Source organism: Mustela erminea, chromosome 7 (genome assembly GCF_009829155.1).
Source record: "Mustela erminea isolate mMusErm1 chromosome 7, mMusErm1.Pri, whole genome shotgun sequence".
In the NCBI taxonomy this organism is placed as follows: Eukaryota; Metazoa; Chordata; class Mammalia; order Carnivora; family Mustelidae; genus Mustela; species Mustela erminea.
This window is the reverse complement of record NC_045620.1, coordinates 7,758,802-7,778,823: the sequence shown is the minus strand read 5'-3', so window position 1 is coordinate 7,778,823 and position 20,022 is coordinate 7,758,802. Positions and strand designations below refer to the sequence as shown.

Sequence of the window (20,022 nt, the reverse complement as noted above, 5' to 3'; positions counted from 1 at the left end):
TCACAGGTAGGCAGAGAGGCAGGCAGAGAGAGGGGGAAGCAGGCTCCCCCGCTGAGCAGAGAGCCCGATGTGGGGCTAGATCCCAGGACCCTGAGATCATGACCTGAGCCGAAGGCAGAGGCTTTAACCCACTGAGCCACCCAGGTGCTCCTACTTTCCAGGATTTAGCACAAAAGCTCTCACATTTAGACCATGGGTCTGATGGAATAACTGTTTTTTTTTTTAATTGTCCTGATAATTCTCCATCACTGTCCTGAAAACCCTGAGCAGAAATAAAAACCATACCAATTCCTTCGACTCCCCGTGTTCTAAGTTCTGCTCCATAAGGAGGTAAAAACAATTAAATTTCTAAATGTTGTTAGTATGTCCCATTTTTCCCATCTGGGTCCAGAACGTTTCACCGGACATGCCCTGTAAAGTAAACTTCCAAGGGAAGCTGCTTCATGTTTGCCCCTTGGATTCAGAAATATGACTTCGGATACCGCTCCTGCTCTGTACTGAGCTCTGAGCCAGGCACACGTCAAATTTTCCACCCCTACAAGAACACTCCTGCGTGAGGTTTGTCAACCCGCACGGAATGGCTAAGGCTCAGGGAGGGTGAGTGAACGACCAAGTCACACACCTAGGACATGGATCCTCTGGGACAGAAACCCCAGTGAGGTGAGTAACCTTCTGTCCGTGTTTTTCTGACGACACCAACATGGAGTTACAGGACGTGAAACTCAAAGGCATTTCACTGGAGACTTGGGTCCTCAGAGCAAGCGAGCAATAAAAAAATTGCCTACAGTTATCATCACAGCCCATCTGCGAGCTACATCGTGAGACGAGTGTCGTCCCTCACCTGTCCCCACAGCTCGCCTTCCCTCCGGTGCCGGAGCAGGTTTCCCCTGCGCCACCCGCCTATAAGCAGTTACTCCACAAGTGGTTTTCTCTTCTTCCGAGGAGCGGAGCCATGTGCGGGATCTTCGCCACAAGCGTCCAGCAAGTCTCCTGACCTCTCCATTCTCCCCGTCTTTGCCTTCCGGCTTTTCTTCCCTCCCACTCTCTGCAAAGTATCAGGATGCCACCAAGGGAGGGCACTGCCTGCTCCGTCCATCATTAGGAACCGGTTTCCTAGTTGCATCCGTTAGAATTTGCTCGAGTTGAAGCATTGAGTTGGCCTCAAGGGAGACAGAACAGGGACTGGAGAAGACGTAGGATAAGGGCCGCTGAATGGCCTGTGCCACTGGTGACGATCATAATCGATCCGAGTCACCTTTATCCTGTGACCAGCACCGTACTCCACCCGGTCTCCCAGGCCTCAGCGACGAGGTTTTATGACTCGCCATGAGTCCTGCCAATAGGATGAATCTGGGCTTCCGTGAGCCACTCTGGGTGGACATCTCTCAGAGCCAGAGGTACCCGGGGGGGGGGGGTGCATCCTCCAGGGGCTGCCTGAAGAGGGTTGGCCCCAGGGAGAACAAACCCACTTGCTGGGTAAGCTCCGTGCCCAGGGCTCCCCACGGGATCCGGCTGGGCTGGAGCGCTTCCCCCTGCACCTCCCCACCCCCGGGATTGTACCTGCTTTGGTTCCTCCTCCTACCCTGCTGTGCTCCGTCCCTCAGTCCCTCAGTTCCTCCGGAATCACTTCCTTAATGAATCCTGGTGCCAGGCCCCGCCTCTGGGGCATCTCAGTCATCCAGGAGGGCTTCCTGCAGGAAGCTGGAGCAGAGCTCTGAGTGGCGCGTAGGAGAAGAGCAGGTAAAGGAAGAATGTGCCAGGAGGGAAGGTGACAGGAGGAGGGGCCATGGGTGCAAGACCTTGTGGGTCAATAGTGTTGAAGGAATCGGAGAAACTGGCAGAAGCCAGTGTGGCGGGGTCTGGAGGCATCTGGGTGTGGGGGACGTGTGTTGGGGCCCGTGGTTCGGTGCAGCCATATTTTCTAGGACACTGATGTCTGGCTTAAGAAATTGCATCTTGAGGCACCTGGGTGGCTCAGTGGGTTAAATCCTCTGCCTTTGGCTCAGGTCGTGACCCCAGGGTCCTGGGATCGAGCCCCAAATCGGGCTCTCTGCTCGGTGGGGAGCCTGCTTCCCTTTCTCTCTCTCTGGCTGCCTTTCTGCCTACTAGTGATCTCTGTCTGTCAAATAAATAAATAAAATCTTTAAAAAAATTGCATCTTTACATGAAAGCAATGGGACACCACAGAAGCAAGGACAAGACAACAAGTTTTGGGTTTTGAGAAGGCCAAAATGGCCAGTGTACAAAGAACAGACGAGATCACCGGGGAGTGTTTGCGATCATCTGGTGGCAGGTGTGGTTCAGACAGAACTAAATGGGCTTGAAAAATATTGAAAAAAAAAAAGGGGAAAATTATTTCTCCACTCAAATAATCATCTTTCTGTAAAACTGTTAGGGAAGTCTGCCTTTTTGTCAGACCAGATTTTGTGCTATGGGGCTTGTCAAAGAGCCTTCCTGGGAAAGTCTTCTAGTAAGACGAAGTTTAAAACTGTAAATTTTGATGTAACAAATGCAACAAAGAGAAAACCGTCTTAGAATGTTTCAAAACTTTTATTTTCAGATAATTCTAAGAAGGCATATAAATGAGATCTGACAACACATGTAGATTTGCAATTCTAAAAATAATTTTATAGTAGGGAGATATCATGCACTTATCTTGGTGATAGGTACAGATTCAAATAAAAAGATATAAATGTATGCTTCTGAAATATCCCAAAAATATAATCTAGAAAGAGAAACCTTTCTCAAATATACAGAAATATATAGTATGTTTTTAAGAAAAGTAGAAGTAAATGTATACAAAAATAAACTGTATGTAAACACATTTTTACAGAGTTTTAAGTACGGTATAAATCTCTATGCATTTTCCATTATGAAATTGTGTTTTCTCAAGGAAGTCAAATCACATAAAATGGTTTATATAGTTAATCTTTAATATATGTACACTTTACTACTTTTCTATAGAGGGGAAACCAAAGCATGAGAAGTCACTGAATATTTTTAAACTGTAACTGGACATTAGAACATTGTCCTAAACCATAGTTCCTAAATCAAATACCATATATATTTTAAAAAAATGACTTTTAAGCAAATTGTCATTACAGCACACACACACACACACACACACACACACACACACACACACATACACAATTTAAAAACTGTGGATCTACTTCTTAACGCTAGAGGGAAATCCATTAGCTAAATAAAGAATTTCAGAATCCTTTGACAAAATGATGCCATGGTGAATCATTAAGGTCTTCTTAGATAAAAGGTTCTGACTTCGTCAAAGTATTTCTTAAAATAGAGTTATTCTCTGATTTCCCAATAATGCTGCAATTTCAAAATGGGAAAAATACGGTTTCACAGAGACCAGATTACTTTAACATATAGCTTTGCTTACGTTGTTTCTAAGTGCTTACTTGTTTATAAGTGTTTCCCCAAATATTACATTATGCAGAGTTACAATCAACGGATTGCCAGTATTACCGCAAGCCTCAGACAGTTTAGCTAGCCTACGTTAGGTCTTTCATTGTGAAATGTAAACTCACTTTTGAGAAGTAAAGAACCAAGCCGTGAATTTGGTAGGGAAGGAACAGAAACATTTAGTGACTTTGCCAGACTAACTGGAAAATGCCTGGCCTCCTTGTCACGTCACGGAAGGTGCAAGAGAAAGCGGTATTAGGAGTAATTTTACGTAAGTCAAGATGGTGCTGACATCGGTTCAAGGAAGCCGGCAGTATACTCCTTGGAGTGCCTTGCGTCCCAACAATCTGGTTTCCTGAGTCAGATACAATCTTATTAAATACCATCATCTTTACAAACAATCAGACGGTGCAGTTTCTAGAACAATTGTACTGAAGAAAGAGTATAAACACCAGGGCCTAACTGTTCTTTAAGTGCTATTTGATGCTCTGGTGATTGAAGTTAGCTTTCCAGGAATGTAGAAGTCATAAGCACCATTCTTGTGCGAGGGTAAACATTGCTGTTCTTGGTCATGGTTAAAAAAAAAAAATCTGGAAAATAAAGTAAAACCCAATTACATATTAAAGAAGTATAAGTAAATGATATTTAACACAGGCTAGCAAATATATACACTTACATTTCAGGGTTTGGTATGCCAAAGCCCTGTGGTCAAATAAGGCTGGCTACCTGTATTTATAAATAAAGTTTTATTGGAATGGTCTTAGTAGGCAGAATAATGGCTCTGAGGAAATGTGTATGCTCTAATCTCCAGAGCCTGCGAAGTCATGGCAAAAGGAATTTTGCAGATGCGATTATGCTTATGGACCTTGAGATGGAAAGATTATCCTGAATGGCAGAAGGAGGAGAGATTCAAAGCTAGGAAAGGGACTCAGGTCGCTCTGGCTAGCTTTGAAGATGGAGGAAGAGGTCATGAACTAAGGAAAACTGGGATTAGCTCTCAGCTGCCAGCAAGAAAATAGGGACCTCAGTCCTACAACCCTAAGAAACTAAATTCTGCCAACAACCCAGATTAGCTAGAGAATAGATTCTCCCCTGGAGCCCCAGAAAGGAATGTAGCCTTGCCAGAAGCTCGATTTTAGTCTGGTAAGAGCTGGGCCAGACTTCTGATCTACAAAACTGTCAAGGTAATACATTTATTATTTAATACAAGTTTTAAGCAATTTGTTCGTAATTCATTTTAGTAATTTGTTGTAGCAGCGATAGAAAACAAACAAAACAGGTACACCTGTTTGTCGAGAAATTGTGGGAGGCTGCTTTCCAGCCAGAAGGCAGAGTTCAGTGGCCCTGGGGCAGATCTCAAGGCCTGCAAAGCCTACACTATTTGCTAGCTGGTCCTTTACAGAAAGGGTTTGTCCACCCCTGATACTCACACACAATACCCATAAGAGCATCTTGCATTTACTCAGCAATTAGTGGATGCCAGGATCCAGGCTAAGTATTTGGTAACATATCAACTTTCTAGAGAGATATGATTTTGGTCCCCATTTTACAAATTAAAAATTTTTTTTTAAATGGCAGCAGAAAGATTAAGGAACTGTTCCAGGTCCCCAGCCAGTCAGTGGTGAACAAGGATTCAAACCCAAGTCTCGCTGACTTCAAAGCTCAGCTCACCCCTGGGCCGTTCACAGCTGGCCAGATGCTCACCTGAGGCTCTTAGCGCTGGTGGAAGGCGATGGGGAGCTCCCGGCTGGGCACCAGGATGCCAAGATGTAGCATCTGCACCGGCTCGTTGTCCGTGGCCACGATGTCGTATTTGCGGACGATCTGGAACACACATGCACCAAAAAGGCAGAATTACACCCTCTCTCCTCCTGCCTTGTGGAATATGAGAGAGCTCAAGTGCAGAAATGAGAGCTTTACCCAGCAGAGAGCCAAATGGAGCTGGAGCTCAGCTAGTCGGCGACCGATGCACATTCTTTTCCCAACACCAAATGGGAGATGCGCAAAAGGATGAATCTTTTTCTTCTCCTGAAGAAGCCAACGTTCCGGCCTAAACTGGCTTGAATCTTTAAAATTTTCTTCGTTGGATCCCAACACCTGGGTATTTAGCATCAACACTGTCTAAAACACACAGAAACACAAATGGTGTAAAACAACTAGACGGAAACATTTGAACAGCAAAACTGATAAAAGGGACCCCCTTGCAAGTTTAAACGCAACCCACGAGTTTATGATATGGTGATTGCCAATATGTATTTAGTGCTAGAAATAGACCGGCTGATAAAGAGGTAAAGAAGTTTAAAATTTAGCATCATATTCTCGTGCCACCCTACGTGGTGGCTTCCATTATTATCCCCATTTTACAGACGAGAAAGCTGAGGCTCACAAAGGTTAGGTAACTCATTCAAGGCTATGTTTGAATCTAGGTCTCTTTTTTCCCAAACCATTAGTCCTAACACCATACAATGCAACATGCCAGCTATATACTAAGATATACATATTTCCAAAATGAATGTTCTCCCAGGGAAGGCGTTTATGGAGATCTGACGGATATTTGGGAAAGTGTATCGTTCAAAGCTCAATAAGGTACAGATTGCACGAATCCTACTTACTCCTTTGGGTAAAGTGTATTCACCCAGAACCGTTGCCTTGTCAAGCGTCCGAGTTGTGAACGGCACACTTGGGGTGAGTCTGAAAAAACAAAATTAAAATGTAAAGGTGAGCACAGACCAATCTCTAGATCAAATAGCAGTGGGGATGGAGATACTGGTTAAATAAGTAATTCCTGCATAAGTTCAAACTCAAAAAGGGAGCATGATCACAACTCTCACATAGAAGTTCTGTCTCTTTCTTTTTTTTAGAAAGAAAGTTTTATTTAATTTAATTCATTTATATATGGGGGGGCAGAGAAAGAATCTTAAGTAGGCTCCAAGCCCAATGCTGAGCCTGACACTGGGCTTGATCTCACAACTCCAAGATCATGAGCTGAGCTGAAATCAAGGGTAGGACACCTAATCGATTGAACCCCCAGACACCCCGAGAGGTTCTGTCTCTTTCTTCCCCAAATTTATACCTCCTGTTTTTATTCCTTATTGTATTGGTTAACTCCCCAGTAACTGCTTAGGAGCTGATTTTTTTCCTGTTTCATTCTGGACTGCAAATGTGTGTGTTTCCCGCATCACCCTTAAGCCTGACTTTTGTTCTAAATTTCTCCTATTTGCCCTTCCTGAAGTGAAAGCTGTCTTTTTTCCCAATCCTAAAATGTGGTGAGTTTTGTTTTCCAGAAAGGGTGTAAAAAGAATTTCCAAAGAGCATTTTATCCCAGAGGCTCAAAGACAAAGATGCCTCTTTGTCTTATCAAATAATAATATGATTTTCTTGCTGAATTTCTTCTCATATCCTTCAGTTAGGCCCCTAACCTTAATTAGAGCTTATAGCATTCATTAGACTATTATTATTCCTGATTGAAAGGGGAGGACACTGACTTTCTAGAGATTTATTAGAATTTGCCCAAATGATTTAGGAAATGAATAATACTGAAAGAATATGGTCCTAATGCTTATGTATTTATTTATTTTGCAGTTTGTTAAATGTTTCTGAGTCGACGATGGGTATCTTGGGTGTGGAGACCCCTCATGGTATATTTAAGGGAATGGTTTTCCAGCGTATCTGTGTTGGCTTAAGCATGTGTTCTCACCTCATAGATTCTTTCAAACAGGCTTTTAAATACGGCATATTCCTCAAATCCTCTGCCCGTTGCATCTGATTTTCAGGCAATACACTCCGAATTTCCTTAAGAAGCTTTTGCTGCACATGGGGGTTACGGGATAAATTGTAGAGAATCCACATTAAGCTGTTTGCTGTCTGAAAGGCAAATGGACATAAACTTGAGTTTCTGCAAATAAACTACCTCAAAACCATTATGAGCTAAACGAAAGCTGATGCCTACACCGTACGGTATTTGAAAAGTCAGCTTTATTTTAGAAAATAATGCCAATTAAGGATAGTTTAATCAACATAGGCTCTTTGAAATAATCAGCTGCATTAGGACACTTACAATTCAGTTGGATACAAAAATTGTCCGAACACAAAAGAAGCATGTGGAACTGGTGACAGGAGAGGGAGCTGGTTAGGAGTGTATCTGTGTCAGTTTCCAGGTGTGATAAGGCTTTATTGTTGCAAGATGTTACCACTGGGGGAAGCTGCCGGAAGGATCCAAGGGGCTCCCCTCTATTTTTCCTTAGACCTGCAGTGACTCTATAATTATCTCAAAATAAAAGAGCGTTTAATCAAAAGTTGTTTAATACAGAAATGAATAGTATGCCTCGGTGGGAAGAGAGGGAAGGAGATCATGGCAGGGTTGCTAATGAGGTTTTGTCTTTTTCTTTTTTTTTTTCTTTTTATTTAAAGATTTTATTTATTTACTTGACACACAGAGAGAGAGATCACAAGTAGGCAGAGAGGCAGGCAGAGAGAGGAGGAAGCAGGCTCGCCACTGAGCAGAGAGCCCAATGCGGGGCTCGATCCCAGGACCCTGAGATCATGACCCGAGCCGAAGGCAGCGGCTTAACCCACTGAGCCACCGAGGCGCCCCTGAAGTTTTTCTTTTTAATTTTATAGTGCAAATGCACAAGAAGATGCATTTCTGGAATTTAAAAGGGAGGGTTTTTTCTTTTGTCACACCCTAAAAAGTTACAGCAAAAACGAAAAAGCCTTATCTATGAAACCCTGGGTTTCAGCCATAGGCAAAGAGCGTTGGCAGGAGGGTGCCCACACCAAAGTAAGAAATTCTGGCACTGAGTCGAGTATTTGAAGGAACCAGCCACAGCTTCTGACAGAGGCTCATGGTCTTTTAAGTGTCATGCTTTATTTCCTTTCCAAAGACAACAAGAGGATAAAAAATACTGGCTGAAATAGCCAGTGTAGCTTTTAGCTTCATAATAGTCACCGAGGGTAGTCATATGTATTTGTTTTTAGGCTTTTTTTTTTTTTTTTAGCTAATGTAAGCCGACTATTCCTGTAAAAATGGTCATTGCAGACGCGAAGACGGTTTTGTTAAGTGCCATGTACCCCTGACATACAAAAGCAAAGTTTGAGATGATTCGGAGCCAATGGCATTTACTATTTTGGGAAGAAGATGCCTTCAAGACAGGCTTCTTCATGTCAGAGGAGCGGTAGCCTCAGCTGCGAATGAACTGAGGATGGCATTATTATAAGAGTCCAATTTACAAAACAGGAAGAGGGTGTAGCCACCAAATTAGATACACTTTCAAATTTCTCTGATTTTTCCAAAAGTGACTTCCAGAATTGCCAGGACTAAAAAAGAAACATTTAACCGTATCAGTGGGGCCTTTACCACAAGTACCAAATAGAGTTTCCAAGAGGCAGATAACAGTAGTTTTCTCCAAAGCCTTGTAAGACCGCCTGGGCCTCTTAGGGTAACTGCAGGGACTGAAAATGTCCTGGGAAACCTCGCAGGCACTACCTATCCCGGCTTGACCTCCGTGGAGGAGATCCGTCTCGCAGCTGGCCTCCGGGCTTCTGCTCTGCCTCCGTTAGAGCCTTCTTTCACTATACAAGCCAGAGCCCTCCTTTCAAAACATAAATCTGATCAGGCTACTCCCTTGCTTATGATACCCCAAGGGCTTTCCATCACAGGTGTAATAAAATCCTAATGGCTTACTAAGGCTTCTGGTTAATATGGCCCCTTGACTTCTCCAGCGTCTACCTGACCACACTTGCTAGGTCTCCAGCTCCCACTGTCTTTCTGCTCCAGGACCCTTGCACATGCTGTTTCCTCTACCTGGAGAGCTCTTCCACCAGATCTTCCCCTGGCTGCCTCTCTCTCATCATTTCAGTCGGCTTCAGGATCCCTTTCTCGGAGAGGAACCCTGTCTCCTCTCCATCTCCTTCTAGCCCATCACTCAGAAGGTTTCCTCCATGTCTCCTATCATCAATTGAAATAATCCTGTTTACTGGTATATCTACACGTTTCTAGTTGGACTTCCCTCCCCACAGTTCAGTTCCATGAAGGCCATGACCTTGGCCTCTCGTTCACGGTGGTCCCTCAAGCACCTGGAACAGTGCCAAGCACACAGTAGGCACTCAGTCGTTTCTGAATCCTTTCTTTTATTCATCAAGTATTTGTTGAGCACCTCCTTTATGCTAAGTACTATTCTAATCCTAGAAATACAGAAGCCGACAAAACCAAGTCATCTCCCATGGAGATCACATTCCCACTGAAAACAAAAGATACTCAGCCAACCTTTACTTTTATCACTCTAAGGAGCCTCTTAGGTTAAGTGACTTAGTATGACGGTGAACAAAATGAATTCCTCCTTTTAACAGCCTTCTGGAGCATGAGGAGAAATTAAGACCTTAATGCCCCCACCCGATATAGAAAACCCTACTTCTTCTTTGGGTGCAAAACATGAAAGAAAGGGGAAACATGGAAAGAAATGAACCGGGACATATTTTTCTTAGCAGTTATAGGTGTATGAACTGTTGGGTCACGAGGAATATTAGTACACGTCTTTCCAGTGATGGTGCAAAGAACAGATGGAAGACGGTCAAACCCACCGGGACCCCTGTCAGAATTTGCGGAGTCTGATTGGATTGTGTACCTGCCAGGAGAACCCAGCACACGGGGGACAGAATCTTAGTATTTCAAATCGGTTATTTCATATAAGTCAAAAGCAAGTTTTCCTGGACTCACTATGTCTATGCTTTTAATCAGAAAAAAAAAATAAATGGACTAGCAGAGAGCATGCCAATGTGTTAGAGTAACAACCATAGTCAGGCACTTCGGGGGGCAAAGTCCACAACCTTTTAGAACATACTCAATTTTTAGAAGTCCTTCTATGATGTGGCATTTTACTGCCTCTGAATTCCCGTAACAGCCTGTGTCTTTATCATGGCACTTGACTTTCCCCTCTAGAGCTCATGAATTCACCTGCTATCACCTGCTGAAGGACCAAGGCTGCGCCCTGGGTCTCCCAAAGCATCTCATAGGAGACTGTTTATTTCTGCTAAGCCACTGCTCAGTTAATCCTTGTGGACTGAGTGAGTTGAAGGAGTATTTAAAATTCATCCTGAAAAAGATTTTCCAGCTCATTCATTTAGCGAACTGACATCAAGCCCCTTACCGTTTCTACGGCGGCCAGCTGGAGCTCTGTGACTGCTGCATACAATTCTTTCTTGGACAGCTCATTATGGTGATAAATATCACAGAGGAAATCTGCGCTGGGCTGCTCAGAATGTTTCTCTAAGCGATTGTCGACACAAGATTTGACTATTGGAGAAGAGAAGAGGGAAAGGAAGTCAGGTGACAGTGATGATGAGAAAGAATGCCAGAGAACCGCAGATAAAATCCTCCCCGTGACACTAAAAGGCCTTTTCAGGGACACTGACCATTTCTTCAAGGAGCTAATGTTGCCTTGTTGTTAAGAAACCAAGGATGGATCGGTGCCCAGGGGAGCAGCGCTCCTCAAACTTTAACGTGCTGAAGAGTCACCGGGGCATCTTGCTAAAGTGCAGATTCTGAATCAGGGGTCCGTGGCAGGCCTGGAACTCTGCATTTCTAATGGGCTCCCAGGTGCTGCTGCCACTGCTCTCAGGTCATGGTTTCAAGTAGTAAGAGCTTAGAGTTTGGAAGAGATCGTTACGAGACAGAGATGGGATTTGGGTCTGCTGTCAGGATCCGAACTTGCACCCAGATCCAGGTGTCTGGATAATGTGGTAACACACGAATACAGGCAGGGTGGGACTTGGCTCCCAAATCTGGACGGCAGGGGAGGAGAGAAGCTCCCCCAGTGTCACCAAACGTAAACACACGTGAACATACACACACTCAAGGGCAGTGCCCTGCATGCTGACGATGGTAGCAGAAATTTCTAATGTTCGTAGAGAATGTTCTAGACCCATGTCTCCCTCGTTTTTATCCCCTAGGCAAGCCGCCACCAGAATAATACTAACAGCGAGGTTGACAGTAATAACAACCACCGTAAGTGGTAGAGCAGCTAAAGCTAAAGCTTTGGGAGCCCTTCGGTCTGGCTTCAAACCCTGGCTTTTGCCATCAGCCAGCATGTCATCCTGACAACGGCACTTCTTTGTGCCTCAGTTCTGTCCCTCAGGGCTAATAGATGACCTACTTGATAGGGTTGTTGGTGAGAATTAAATGAGTATATGGTTCTGTGTGTGTAAAAGATATGACATGGTATGATATGATATAGATCCTCTTACTAGTACATATTGGTAACTCATAGAACAATACTCATAGGACCGATATTCTCCTTGTGATGTGGCAGAAATAGCTCAGAATCATTAGGTATTGATATAAGTCAGGTTTTTACAGTATCTGCATTAGACCTAGAAACAGCTGCATTGAGGTAAGTATCATTATTGTCGTTATTAGCCCATTTGAGAGACAAGACTTCTGAGGACGAAGGCGATACAGCACATTTGGTCAACCTGCAACCTCAATGACAGAGCTGGCATTTGAATCCAGGTATCTCTGACTCCAGAGCTCTTGCTTTTAACCACTTCTGGCTCCCAAAGACTACACAAAGCCATCTTTTCCTTAGAATTTCCTATACCAGGGGGATTCTAAACTCATGTTTCCAAAGCTGGAAACAATCAGGAGAGGCAACTCCATCAAAGGATCAAGGTCATGAAGTCAAGAAGATCATTCCAGCCTTCTGGCAGCAGCTCCAGAGATGGGGCTGGGAGGGGTGTGTGTGTGTGTGTGTGTGTGTGTGTGTCCACATTACCTGATTTGAAAATGGTGTCCCAGGCCAGCGTGTGGGCCTGCCACACCTTGGTATTGAGGCTCTTGTGCAGCTCGACTGGGGTCACCATCATCCTTCCAAACGTGCTCATCATCTGTGAGGAACACAGTGCCTTTCATTCCGGTAACTACCTCTCAGAGACCACTGTCTCATGGGAGAAGAGCGCCCTACATGACCCACACCCCGTGCTTCCACAAAGACAGAACTCTCCCCATCCCGTGCTGGGCGCAGAGCCCTCCCCCGCCGTGGTGGCGCAATGAAAATAATCTTCGGGATGATTTTCCACTGGATGTGTTTAGTAAAAAAATGTGATCTTAGGACCTACACATTTAAAAAGAAGGGGAAAGAAGGAAAAACATCTCTTCCATATTGACTTCCCTTTCCATTAATTTCCCCATGTCCAACATTTTGACACCAGTTTCACAGAATCTATCACATCAATGTGGGATCAAAACGATTCAAAAATATTACCTCTGAACATTTTCAGACTCTTTTTCAAATAGTATTTTAATTGACTGTCTTTTAACTGAAATACCTATTTAAACGTGCCTCGACGATGATGTAGCGTGATTCCTGGTTTACGAGCACACGTGCACATACACACGTGAAAACATACGATGCGTTGAAATGAACACTTAACTAGTGTAATAAAACAGGTGTGTGTGGCCCCTCCTGGGGAAATGGGATGCACGTGCGTGAAGTTCTGTAAATCAGGAAAACTGCTCTCCTGGGGGGATGCTTACTGTTTTGACGGCCATGATGAAGTTCAAAGCTTCATCCCCTGCATCCTTCTGGAGGAGTCCAAACCTCTTCTCATAAAGCACAAGGCAGATGCCTGTCATTTAAAATAATCAAGAGTTACGCAATCGCAGCAGCACTGAGGTCTGTGAGTAGCGGGCTATTAAAAGTTTGAATCCATCTTTTGTAAGAGCGAGGTCTTTTCTAAGAGGAAAGGGAAAAAGGCTGTGAGAAAGGGGCATGACACTCCTCTCACCTTCTAGAAGTTGTCTCCATGTCCACTGACCCTACCTATCCTCTGCAGAACCTCCTAGTCAGAAATGCCATGGTGAAAATACAGCCATGTTTATACACGAATGAATGTCTCCTAACGCTTGCTTTTGTCAGAGCTTGTCATCGATATTATGTGTAGCAGACACTGTTAATGGCCTCCCGGATACTCATTCTCCCCCATTTCTTCCTTAAGAGATCTCCGATTTTATTTAGAGCGTTAGTGTATCAATCTTCAGGCAATGAGAGTGGATTGATCCAAGACTCTGGTGACATTCCTGTTCCCTGATTTCCCCAGGCTTTCCTGTCACAGCCTGAGAAGCGGCATGACCCAGGTCTGGCCAATGAGGCTTAAGGAAAATACTCCTTTGCTTTCTTAATAAAAGGGGCAAGTACAGCTGGCTTTGCTCCTCCCTCTTTTCTTCTTGTTTTTGCCTGGAACGCAGAGGTGAGGCCGGGAAGGGTAGCAGCCATTTTGCAACAAGCCAACCAGTTAAGGATGAATGAGCAAAAAGATGGAGAGTACTCAGGGACATCGCTGAGTGCCAGCTGTGGACTGCCCTCCTCGAGACGTCTCATAATGCTGAACAATAATTTTTAAACCGCCGATCTTCTTTGACTTGCAAAGACATGCATTCGATACTCCTTCATTCGGGTATTTCCAGTGGACAATTTCCAAAACATACACTTCCGTTCTCCTCTCTAATCATTCCCTTGCTTTAGTCTCCTCCCCTTTCCCTTAACACCTTCAGTGGTTTTCTTCTTTGCACGGAGATTTCTAATGTGCTGAGATAGTCAAATGGTCTCTCTTTAAAGTGAGGCTGAGTTGATGGTGGAGACAGGTCACAGCAAAAGGCTCCACCCTGGAGACCCTCTCCAACCCTCCCATCTGCAGCCAGAGTGAGCCTCCCAGCAAATCAGTCCCAGCCACCTTCTGGTTAAAAGCCCTCTATATCACTCCCAGGTACTTCCAAGCTCAAGGCCAAGTTCCCATCCCTGGTTTACAAGATTTGGCCCCCGCCCTCCTCCCATCCTCTGCCTCACCTTGCCTCTCCCTTGTTGGTCATGCTCTGGTCGTTCTGAACATCTTCCTGTTCCTTCAACAGAATCTTCTCTGCTCCTTCCTTGACCCCCACCTGGCGAACTCCTACTCATCTACCAGGCCTCAGCCAATATGGCACCACCGCCACGAAGCAGTCCCTGGCCGAGCTTAGCTGAGGCAGCTCTCTCAGATTCTTCCACAGCCTCAGACCTCCTCAGTCAGGTGCCTACCTATTCCATGGAAACAGCTTCCTTGCCTGCATCCGCACGGGGCAGCCTCTTGGCCCAGGCAGAGCTTTGCTTTTTGTTCCTGCAGTGCTCCTCAAAGAAAGGGATCATCCTCTTTTCTGTTTGGAACCCTCCATGGCTCCCCATCTGACTCAGACTAAAAGCTCAAGTTCTGGCCAGAACCTACAGCCCTTGGCTTGGTCTTCCTCGCCCCTCTTTCCCTTCCCTTACCATCCACGCACACCAGCAAACTGGAAGCCTGGGAGACATCACTCATGTTTCTACCTTGGGGGTATTTGGCCTTCCTGTCTCCACAGTCTGGAACCATCTTCCCACGGATGCCCCATGGCTTGCTCTGTTAGGTCTCCCGTTAACTGTCTCCTTCCCAAAGCAGACCTGCCTCCTCTAGGCACCTAGGTTCTTTCTTGAATCCCTTACCCCTTGGAAAAATATATCTTATTGATCGTCAACCCTACTAGACTCGAAGCTCCACGGGAACACAGACATTGCCTGTTTTGTTCACTGCTGTGTCTCTAAATCTAAACACAGTGCTGGGCACATAGCAGGTGTTCAATAAATGTTTGTTGAATGACTACATAAACAACCCATAGTGCAAAGCATAACTCGAGTGCCTGAAAGCATGAGAAGACTGCACAAATGGCCCTTCCTTGCCAGCAACAGTGTATGATTATAGAAGAGTTATTGACAGAGTCACTAGGAAATCAAACAAACAAGACAGTAAACAACTTACTTTCAAATGACCATTTGTTCAATTCACTGTATAAGTCTTCAATGTGGCCCCTCTCATCACAGAGCTCATCTATTCTACCCATAAAATCAGCCAACACCTTAAAAGAAAGAAACCACGGAAGATACATTTCAGTCATTGAAGGAAAACACAAGTATAAAGGCTCAGTAAGCTAATTTCAGGCCTTGCTACTTTGTATACTCACTGCCTGTGATGTTATTCCTTCTGAAGCAACACTAATTATATATTCTCCCTGGGGGCTCACCTTCTGTCCTAACAACCTTGTCCCAGGTTATTTTCTCAGCTTTTCCTGAAACCACCCTAAAGCTTAGGTTTCCGCTTCGGATCTAAATTTAAGAAAAGGAAAACATTTCTTCTAATCAGAATGGGGACGAAGCCATGAAGGAGGAATCAGCCAAGTGTTTGTTGGCACAACCCATCAAGCCCCGTGAGGTCTGCCACTTCCATATATCTGGGCCAGCAAACGTCTCTTTACTGGTTGGTATTGTGTTCAAGCGTGTTGAACTTGGAAGCAGAAAAATCCACAAATTCGGGACACAGCTCCTGCACCAAATAGCTCTGTGACCTGGGACAAGTTACATAAGGGCTCTCGATGCCAGCTGCCAAAATCAGGGTTTTTGATGACTAAAATATCACATTTAACAAGGCTTGTATCATACCAAGGACCGCGCGAAGTGTGTTATCTTAGCTGATCCTCACTACGGCCCTGTGAGGTGGAAAGTACTGTCATTACTCTCATTTCCTGCCTAACAAGAGGCGAGAATGGGCTTCGAGGGGCTGAGGTGCTCACCCTTGGACAGGTAGCTGGAAAGTGGCCACGCTGGGGCCTGGAACAGGGTAAGTGTGACTACAAAGCTCATCTGTGTAACCAATGGGTGTTTTGAGTTTGTCCACATAGCTTATTATAAAAGACTATGAAATTGTTATCATTGAAAAAAACTCCAGAAATTTCACATTAACCTATGCAATTTTCACTACTTATCAAAAAAAAAAAATAATAATCATAAAATCTGGAGACCCTGGGTCTGCATTCCCACGTGGCAGTCATTTGCTGGAGCTGGAGCTGGGGCTGCTGTCCCTTCTAGAAAGGGCACTCACTGTTCTGTTTGTTAAAATCCCTGCTGGGCCTTCCTTCCACCTGAATGAATTAACTGGCCGCTGAAACCTTCTGGGTTTGTAATCTTACACCTATCTGATCCTATCTGGATTCAAGTTCAGTTCCAGATAAACACCCAGAGTGATTACAAGTAAAGAGAATACTGTATGCTTAAATCCCTCCCTCTTATGCCTTTTGTTGACTAAAGGATAATGTCTAAATGCCTTACCATGGTACAGAAACATTAAGAGCTGCCCTCTGTCCAGCATCATTTCAGAGAAAGCCTTGCCACTTGGCTGCACTGAATATACTATTCTCTGAACGCACCGTGCTATCTCATGCCTCCCTATTTTCAGCAAGCTACTCTCTCTGCCTGAATGCCTTTCTCCAACTTCGGTCTTGAAGGCTCCTATTTATCCAGCAAAACCCAGCTCAAATGGCATGGCCTAGGAATTTTACAAGCATTATCTCATTTAATTCCCCCAGCAAATTTGTGGAATGGGAGCTGTCACGCCCAGTGTATAGATTGGGAAAGTGAAGCTTAGGGAAGCTAAGGGACTATTCAAGTCAAGTTACAGAGTTAGGGGGTGGAGGGCTGAGATTCAAACTCAAGGCGGTTGTCTATCGCAGTCTCTGCTTATAATCATTCCCTTATTGAGAGGTTACTTTACAAAAGAGTGAAGGAAGGATGAATGAGGGTTTGGGGAGGAGGATGTGGAGAAGAGTAGGAAGAAAAGGAAGACCCCTGAACCATCGAATTGCTTGCACTTTGTAGCTATGACTTGAAGTTCCATAAACATCTCTCCCTCCCCAGGAGACCCCTAGGAAGCTGCTCCCAGTCTGCAAACCTCATTGATTTTGTTGTCCAGCTTCATAATTTCTACTGGTTTCATGAGTTTTTTCTGAAAAGCACTCCGGACCCTCTGCCAGTCTTCTCCTTCCCTAGGAGAGAAGCAGAATTATATTTAGGGCAAATTGAAAGGAAAAGAAAGGAGAAGCAAAGACACACACCACCACCACCCCCAGTTCTGCAACTATGTGAACCATATAATCAAATGAACACAGAATCATGGCAAGAGCTCTCCAGAGGACGTGAGCATTGGAATATTTGGGGCTGGTTTGACAACAGAATGAAAAACCACCTTCCCTCCCCACCAGAGATGACGCCAGAAAGGTGAAGTCCAGGTAATTTGGGCTCAGGGCTTTTGAAGTGCCCTGGCCGGGGCTGATCTGGGAGGCCCGATGCCTCGATTCTCAGCAGGAAGAGTGGGCACCCGAACCTCCCCTTCATCAGCAACTGAGATCTGTTTGAGAAAAATTTTTCCTCTCTTAATCCATTGACTTGGGTTGAAAGTCACAGTCACAAACCACCTCAATCCTAGAATTCTGTCATTGCCTCCAAATAATACACAGTCAGAGGTTCACTGGAGCTGTAAAAGTCTGTTCTAATTATCCACTTTCTTCCTGACCCCATACCAGACCACACAGCCTGTGATGCACCACGCATTACTATGGCTTTTAATTCCAGTAATCATACCTGAAAAATACAACTATTTGGCATTACAATTTGAATTTTTTTTTTAAATTTTTTTAAAAGATTTTATTTATTTATTTGACAGACAGAGATCACAAGTAGGCAGAGGGACAGGCAGAGAGAGAGAGGGGAAAGCAGGCTCCCCGCTGAGCAGAGAGTCCGATGTGGGGCTCGATCCCAGGACCCCGGGATCATGACCTGAGCTGAAGGCAGAGGCTTTAACCCACTGAGCCACCCAGGCGCCCGACACAATTTGAATTTTTTAAAAGCGATAACTTGTTAAATGCTAACAATTAGAAAGCAGAGGAGTCTGATCACATAATGGCATTTATGTATCTAAAAGAATGCCACTGTGATGTCCTACCTTTCTGACTAGACTGGGGTCTTTCTGGAGGGGGAACGGGTGCCCTCCAGATAGGAAGGTAGCTGTCAAAAGCAAAAGAAGTTAATTTCTGGCTTGTGACCTCACAAGAGGGGGTTACAGGTGATCGTAAGGGATAACTGTATATAATACGTTGGCCTGGCACGCTGACTTCCGAACCTCAACCCGCCCAAAAGTCCGAACACCACGATGTGGGTAACGCTTTTTCATCGAAAAGGCACGGCCCTGCCCGGTTGCCAGAAAGAAGGCAGGTGTTGGGTGCACAGTGCGGCTCTTCTCAGCCCACTCTGATCTAGCAAGCATTCGAGACTGCCCCGGGTGCAGGCTTTCGTGTTCCCCCGGCGTACGGGGGAACAACCGCTGAAAACCCTCTCCCAGTTTTCCAAAGCGTCAGCTCCAGCCCCCATCCTGCCTCTTGGACTCACAGGATCAGCAGCCCGTAGCCCTCCTTGCGATAGTCGCGATAGGCCTTCCAGGGCTTGATCTCCAGCCGCTGCGGGTACGCGCTCTCCGTGCGGTACAGCGCTTCCAGCAGGCACGGCGAGCCCAGGTGCACCGAGTCGAAGGAACCCAACTTCATGCGGAAGATCTTGCCGTACTTCCTATGGTACTCCGCCTGCAGCGGGCCGCACCGAGTCAGCGCGCATCCCTCGCAGTCCCGGGAGCGCTCCTCCCGCCTCCCGCCTCCCGGGGCCGCCGCTACCGCCACACTCGAGCGCACTGTGCGCCCGGGCCGCCCGCCCCGCCGAGGGTTTGGAGCGCAGGGCAGGGAGGGGAGAGGGAATTGGGGCGCGACGAGGGATTTACCAGCGTGTCGTGCTGTTTCTTGAGGCCCCCCTTCCAGAGAATCTCCGGCAGGCTGCCCAGCAGCGGCCAGTTGGTGGGGCCCGGCAGGGCGGCCGCGTCCTGCGCCTCGCCGGGTTCCATCAGCGGGCAGAGGGGCACCTCCCGCGGCCCAGGGGGTGCGCACGCCGCGGACGTCACGGGTCTGGGTGGCTGCCCCAGGTGGCGCAGCTGCTGGAGGAAGGCGACAAGGGAGCGGCTCTTGCCGATGGGGGAGCTCATGGCAACGGGGGACACCGGGCTCTTGGAAGTGCGCGGGGACCGGGAAACGCGACTTGGCTAAAGAGGGGCCGGCGGGATCTGGGGCTTTGGCGATTCTGGGTGACAGGGGCAAAGAGGGCCCGCAGGTGCGATGGAGGGCGCGGCAGAGGAGCAGGGAGAAGAAAGGACCTTCGGCAAGGATGCTTGGTGCTGCCGCGTGCGGCAGCCTCAGGGCGCGGGTGCGGCCGAGCGTTGGCCGCAAGGGCTGGAGGGGTGCCTCTGGGGGTTGGTGTCTCTTGAAGACGATGGGAAGGGGGATGTGGGTCCGCCTGTGGATCTGCGAGGCCGACGTCCAGGTCTGGGGCGGCGAAGAGGAGGTGTCAGGGAGCGTGGAGAGATGCTGCTCGGCGCGGCGGTTTCCTCCGATCCCTCTCCAAGCTCCATGCCCAGGGACCATGTATTTATGGAGACAGGGTAGGCCCTGGGTGGCCAATGAGCACGCCGAGTAGGGCGGAGAGGGCCCGGCTGGCCTGGCTCGCAGGGACGCGGGACCCGGGGCGGGGGGGCAGGGCTGGGGGTGGAAATAGGATGGAGTCAGCGAGGTGAGCGAGGGCGCCTGGGCTTCGGGTGACGGGTGCGCTGCTCCCCGGGCGGGAGCGCGGCGGACTCCACCCGGAGTTCACCGGGTGTGCGCCCAGCGCGCCTCCC

At 46.5% G+C, this 20,022-nt stretch overlaps 1 protein-coding gene across 1 annotated transcript; it reads right to left on the bottom strand.

The window, feature by feature from the left end:
- Positions 1-3,899: 3,899 nt before the first annotated feature.
- On the bottom strand, positions 3,900-19,736 carry LOC116594786 (1,25-dihydroxyvitamin D(3) 24-hydroxylase, mitochondrial). The gene is made up of 12 exons (XM_032350299.1): positions 19,078-19,736; positions 18,696-18,886; positions 17,203-17,296; positions 15,241-15,337; positions 12,956-13,047; positions 12,195-12,306; positions 10,572-10,717; positions 7,124-7,290; positions 6,039-6,117; positions 5,347-5,547; positions 5,131-5,250; positions 3,900-4,016 (listed from the first exon to the last, which is right to left on the bottom strand). Exons 1-11 carry the CDS (start codon positions 19,333-19,335, stop codon positions 5,140-5,142), a joined length of 1,548 nt encoding a protein of 515 aa, XP_032206190.1. The 5' UTR covers positions 19,336-19,736; the 3' UTR covers positions 3,900-4,016; positions 5,131-5,139.
- Between the last annotated feature and the right edge of the window lie 286 nt (positions 19,737-20,022).

Excerpts from the sequence above, each read along its gene's own strand:
- LOC116594786 (XM_032350299.1), bottom strand. The coding sequence starts at position 19,335 with ATGAGCTCCCCCATCGGCAAGAGCCGCTCCCTTGTCGCCTTCCTCCAG. Across the intron at positions 18,887-19,077 it reads AGAAACAGCACGACACGCTG|GCGGAGTACCATAGGAAGTA; the intron begins GTAAATCCCTCG and ends GGCCCGCTGCAG. Across the intron at positions 13,048-15,240 it reads GAACAAATGGTCATTTGAAA|GCATCTGCCTTGTGCTTTAT; the intron begins GTAAGTTGTTTA and ends TTTAAATGACAG.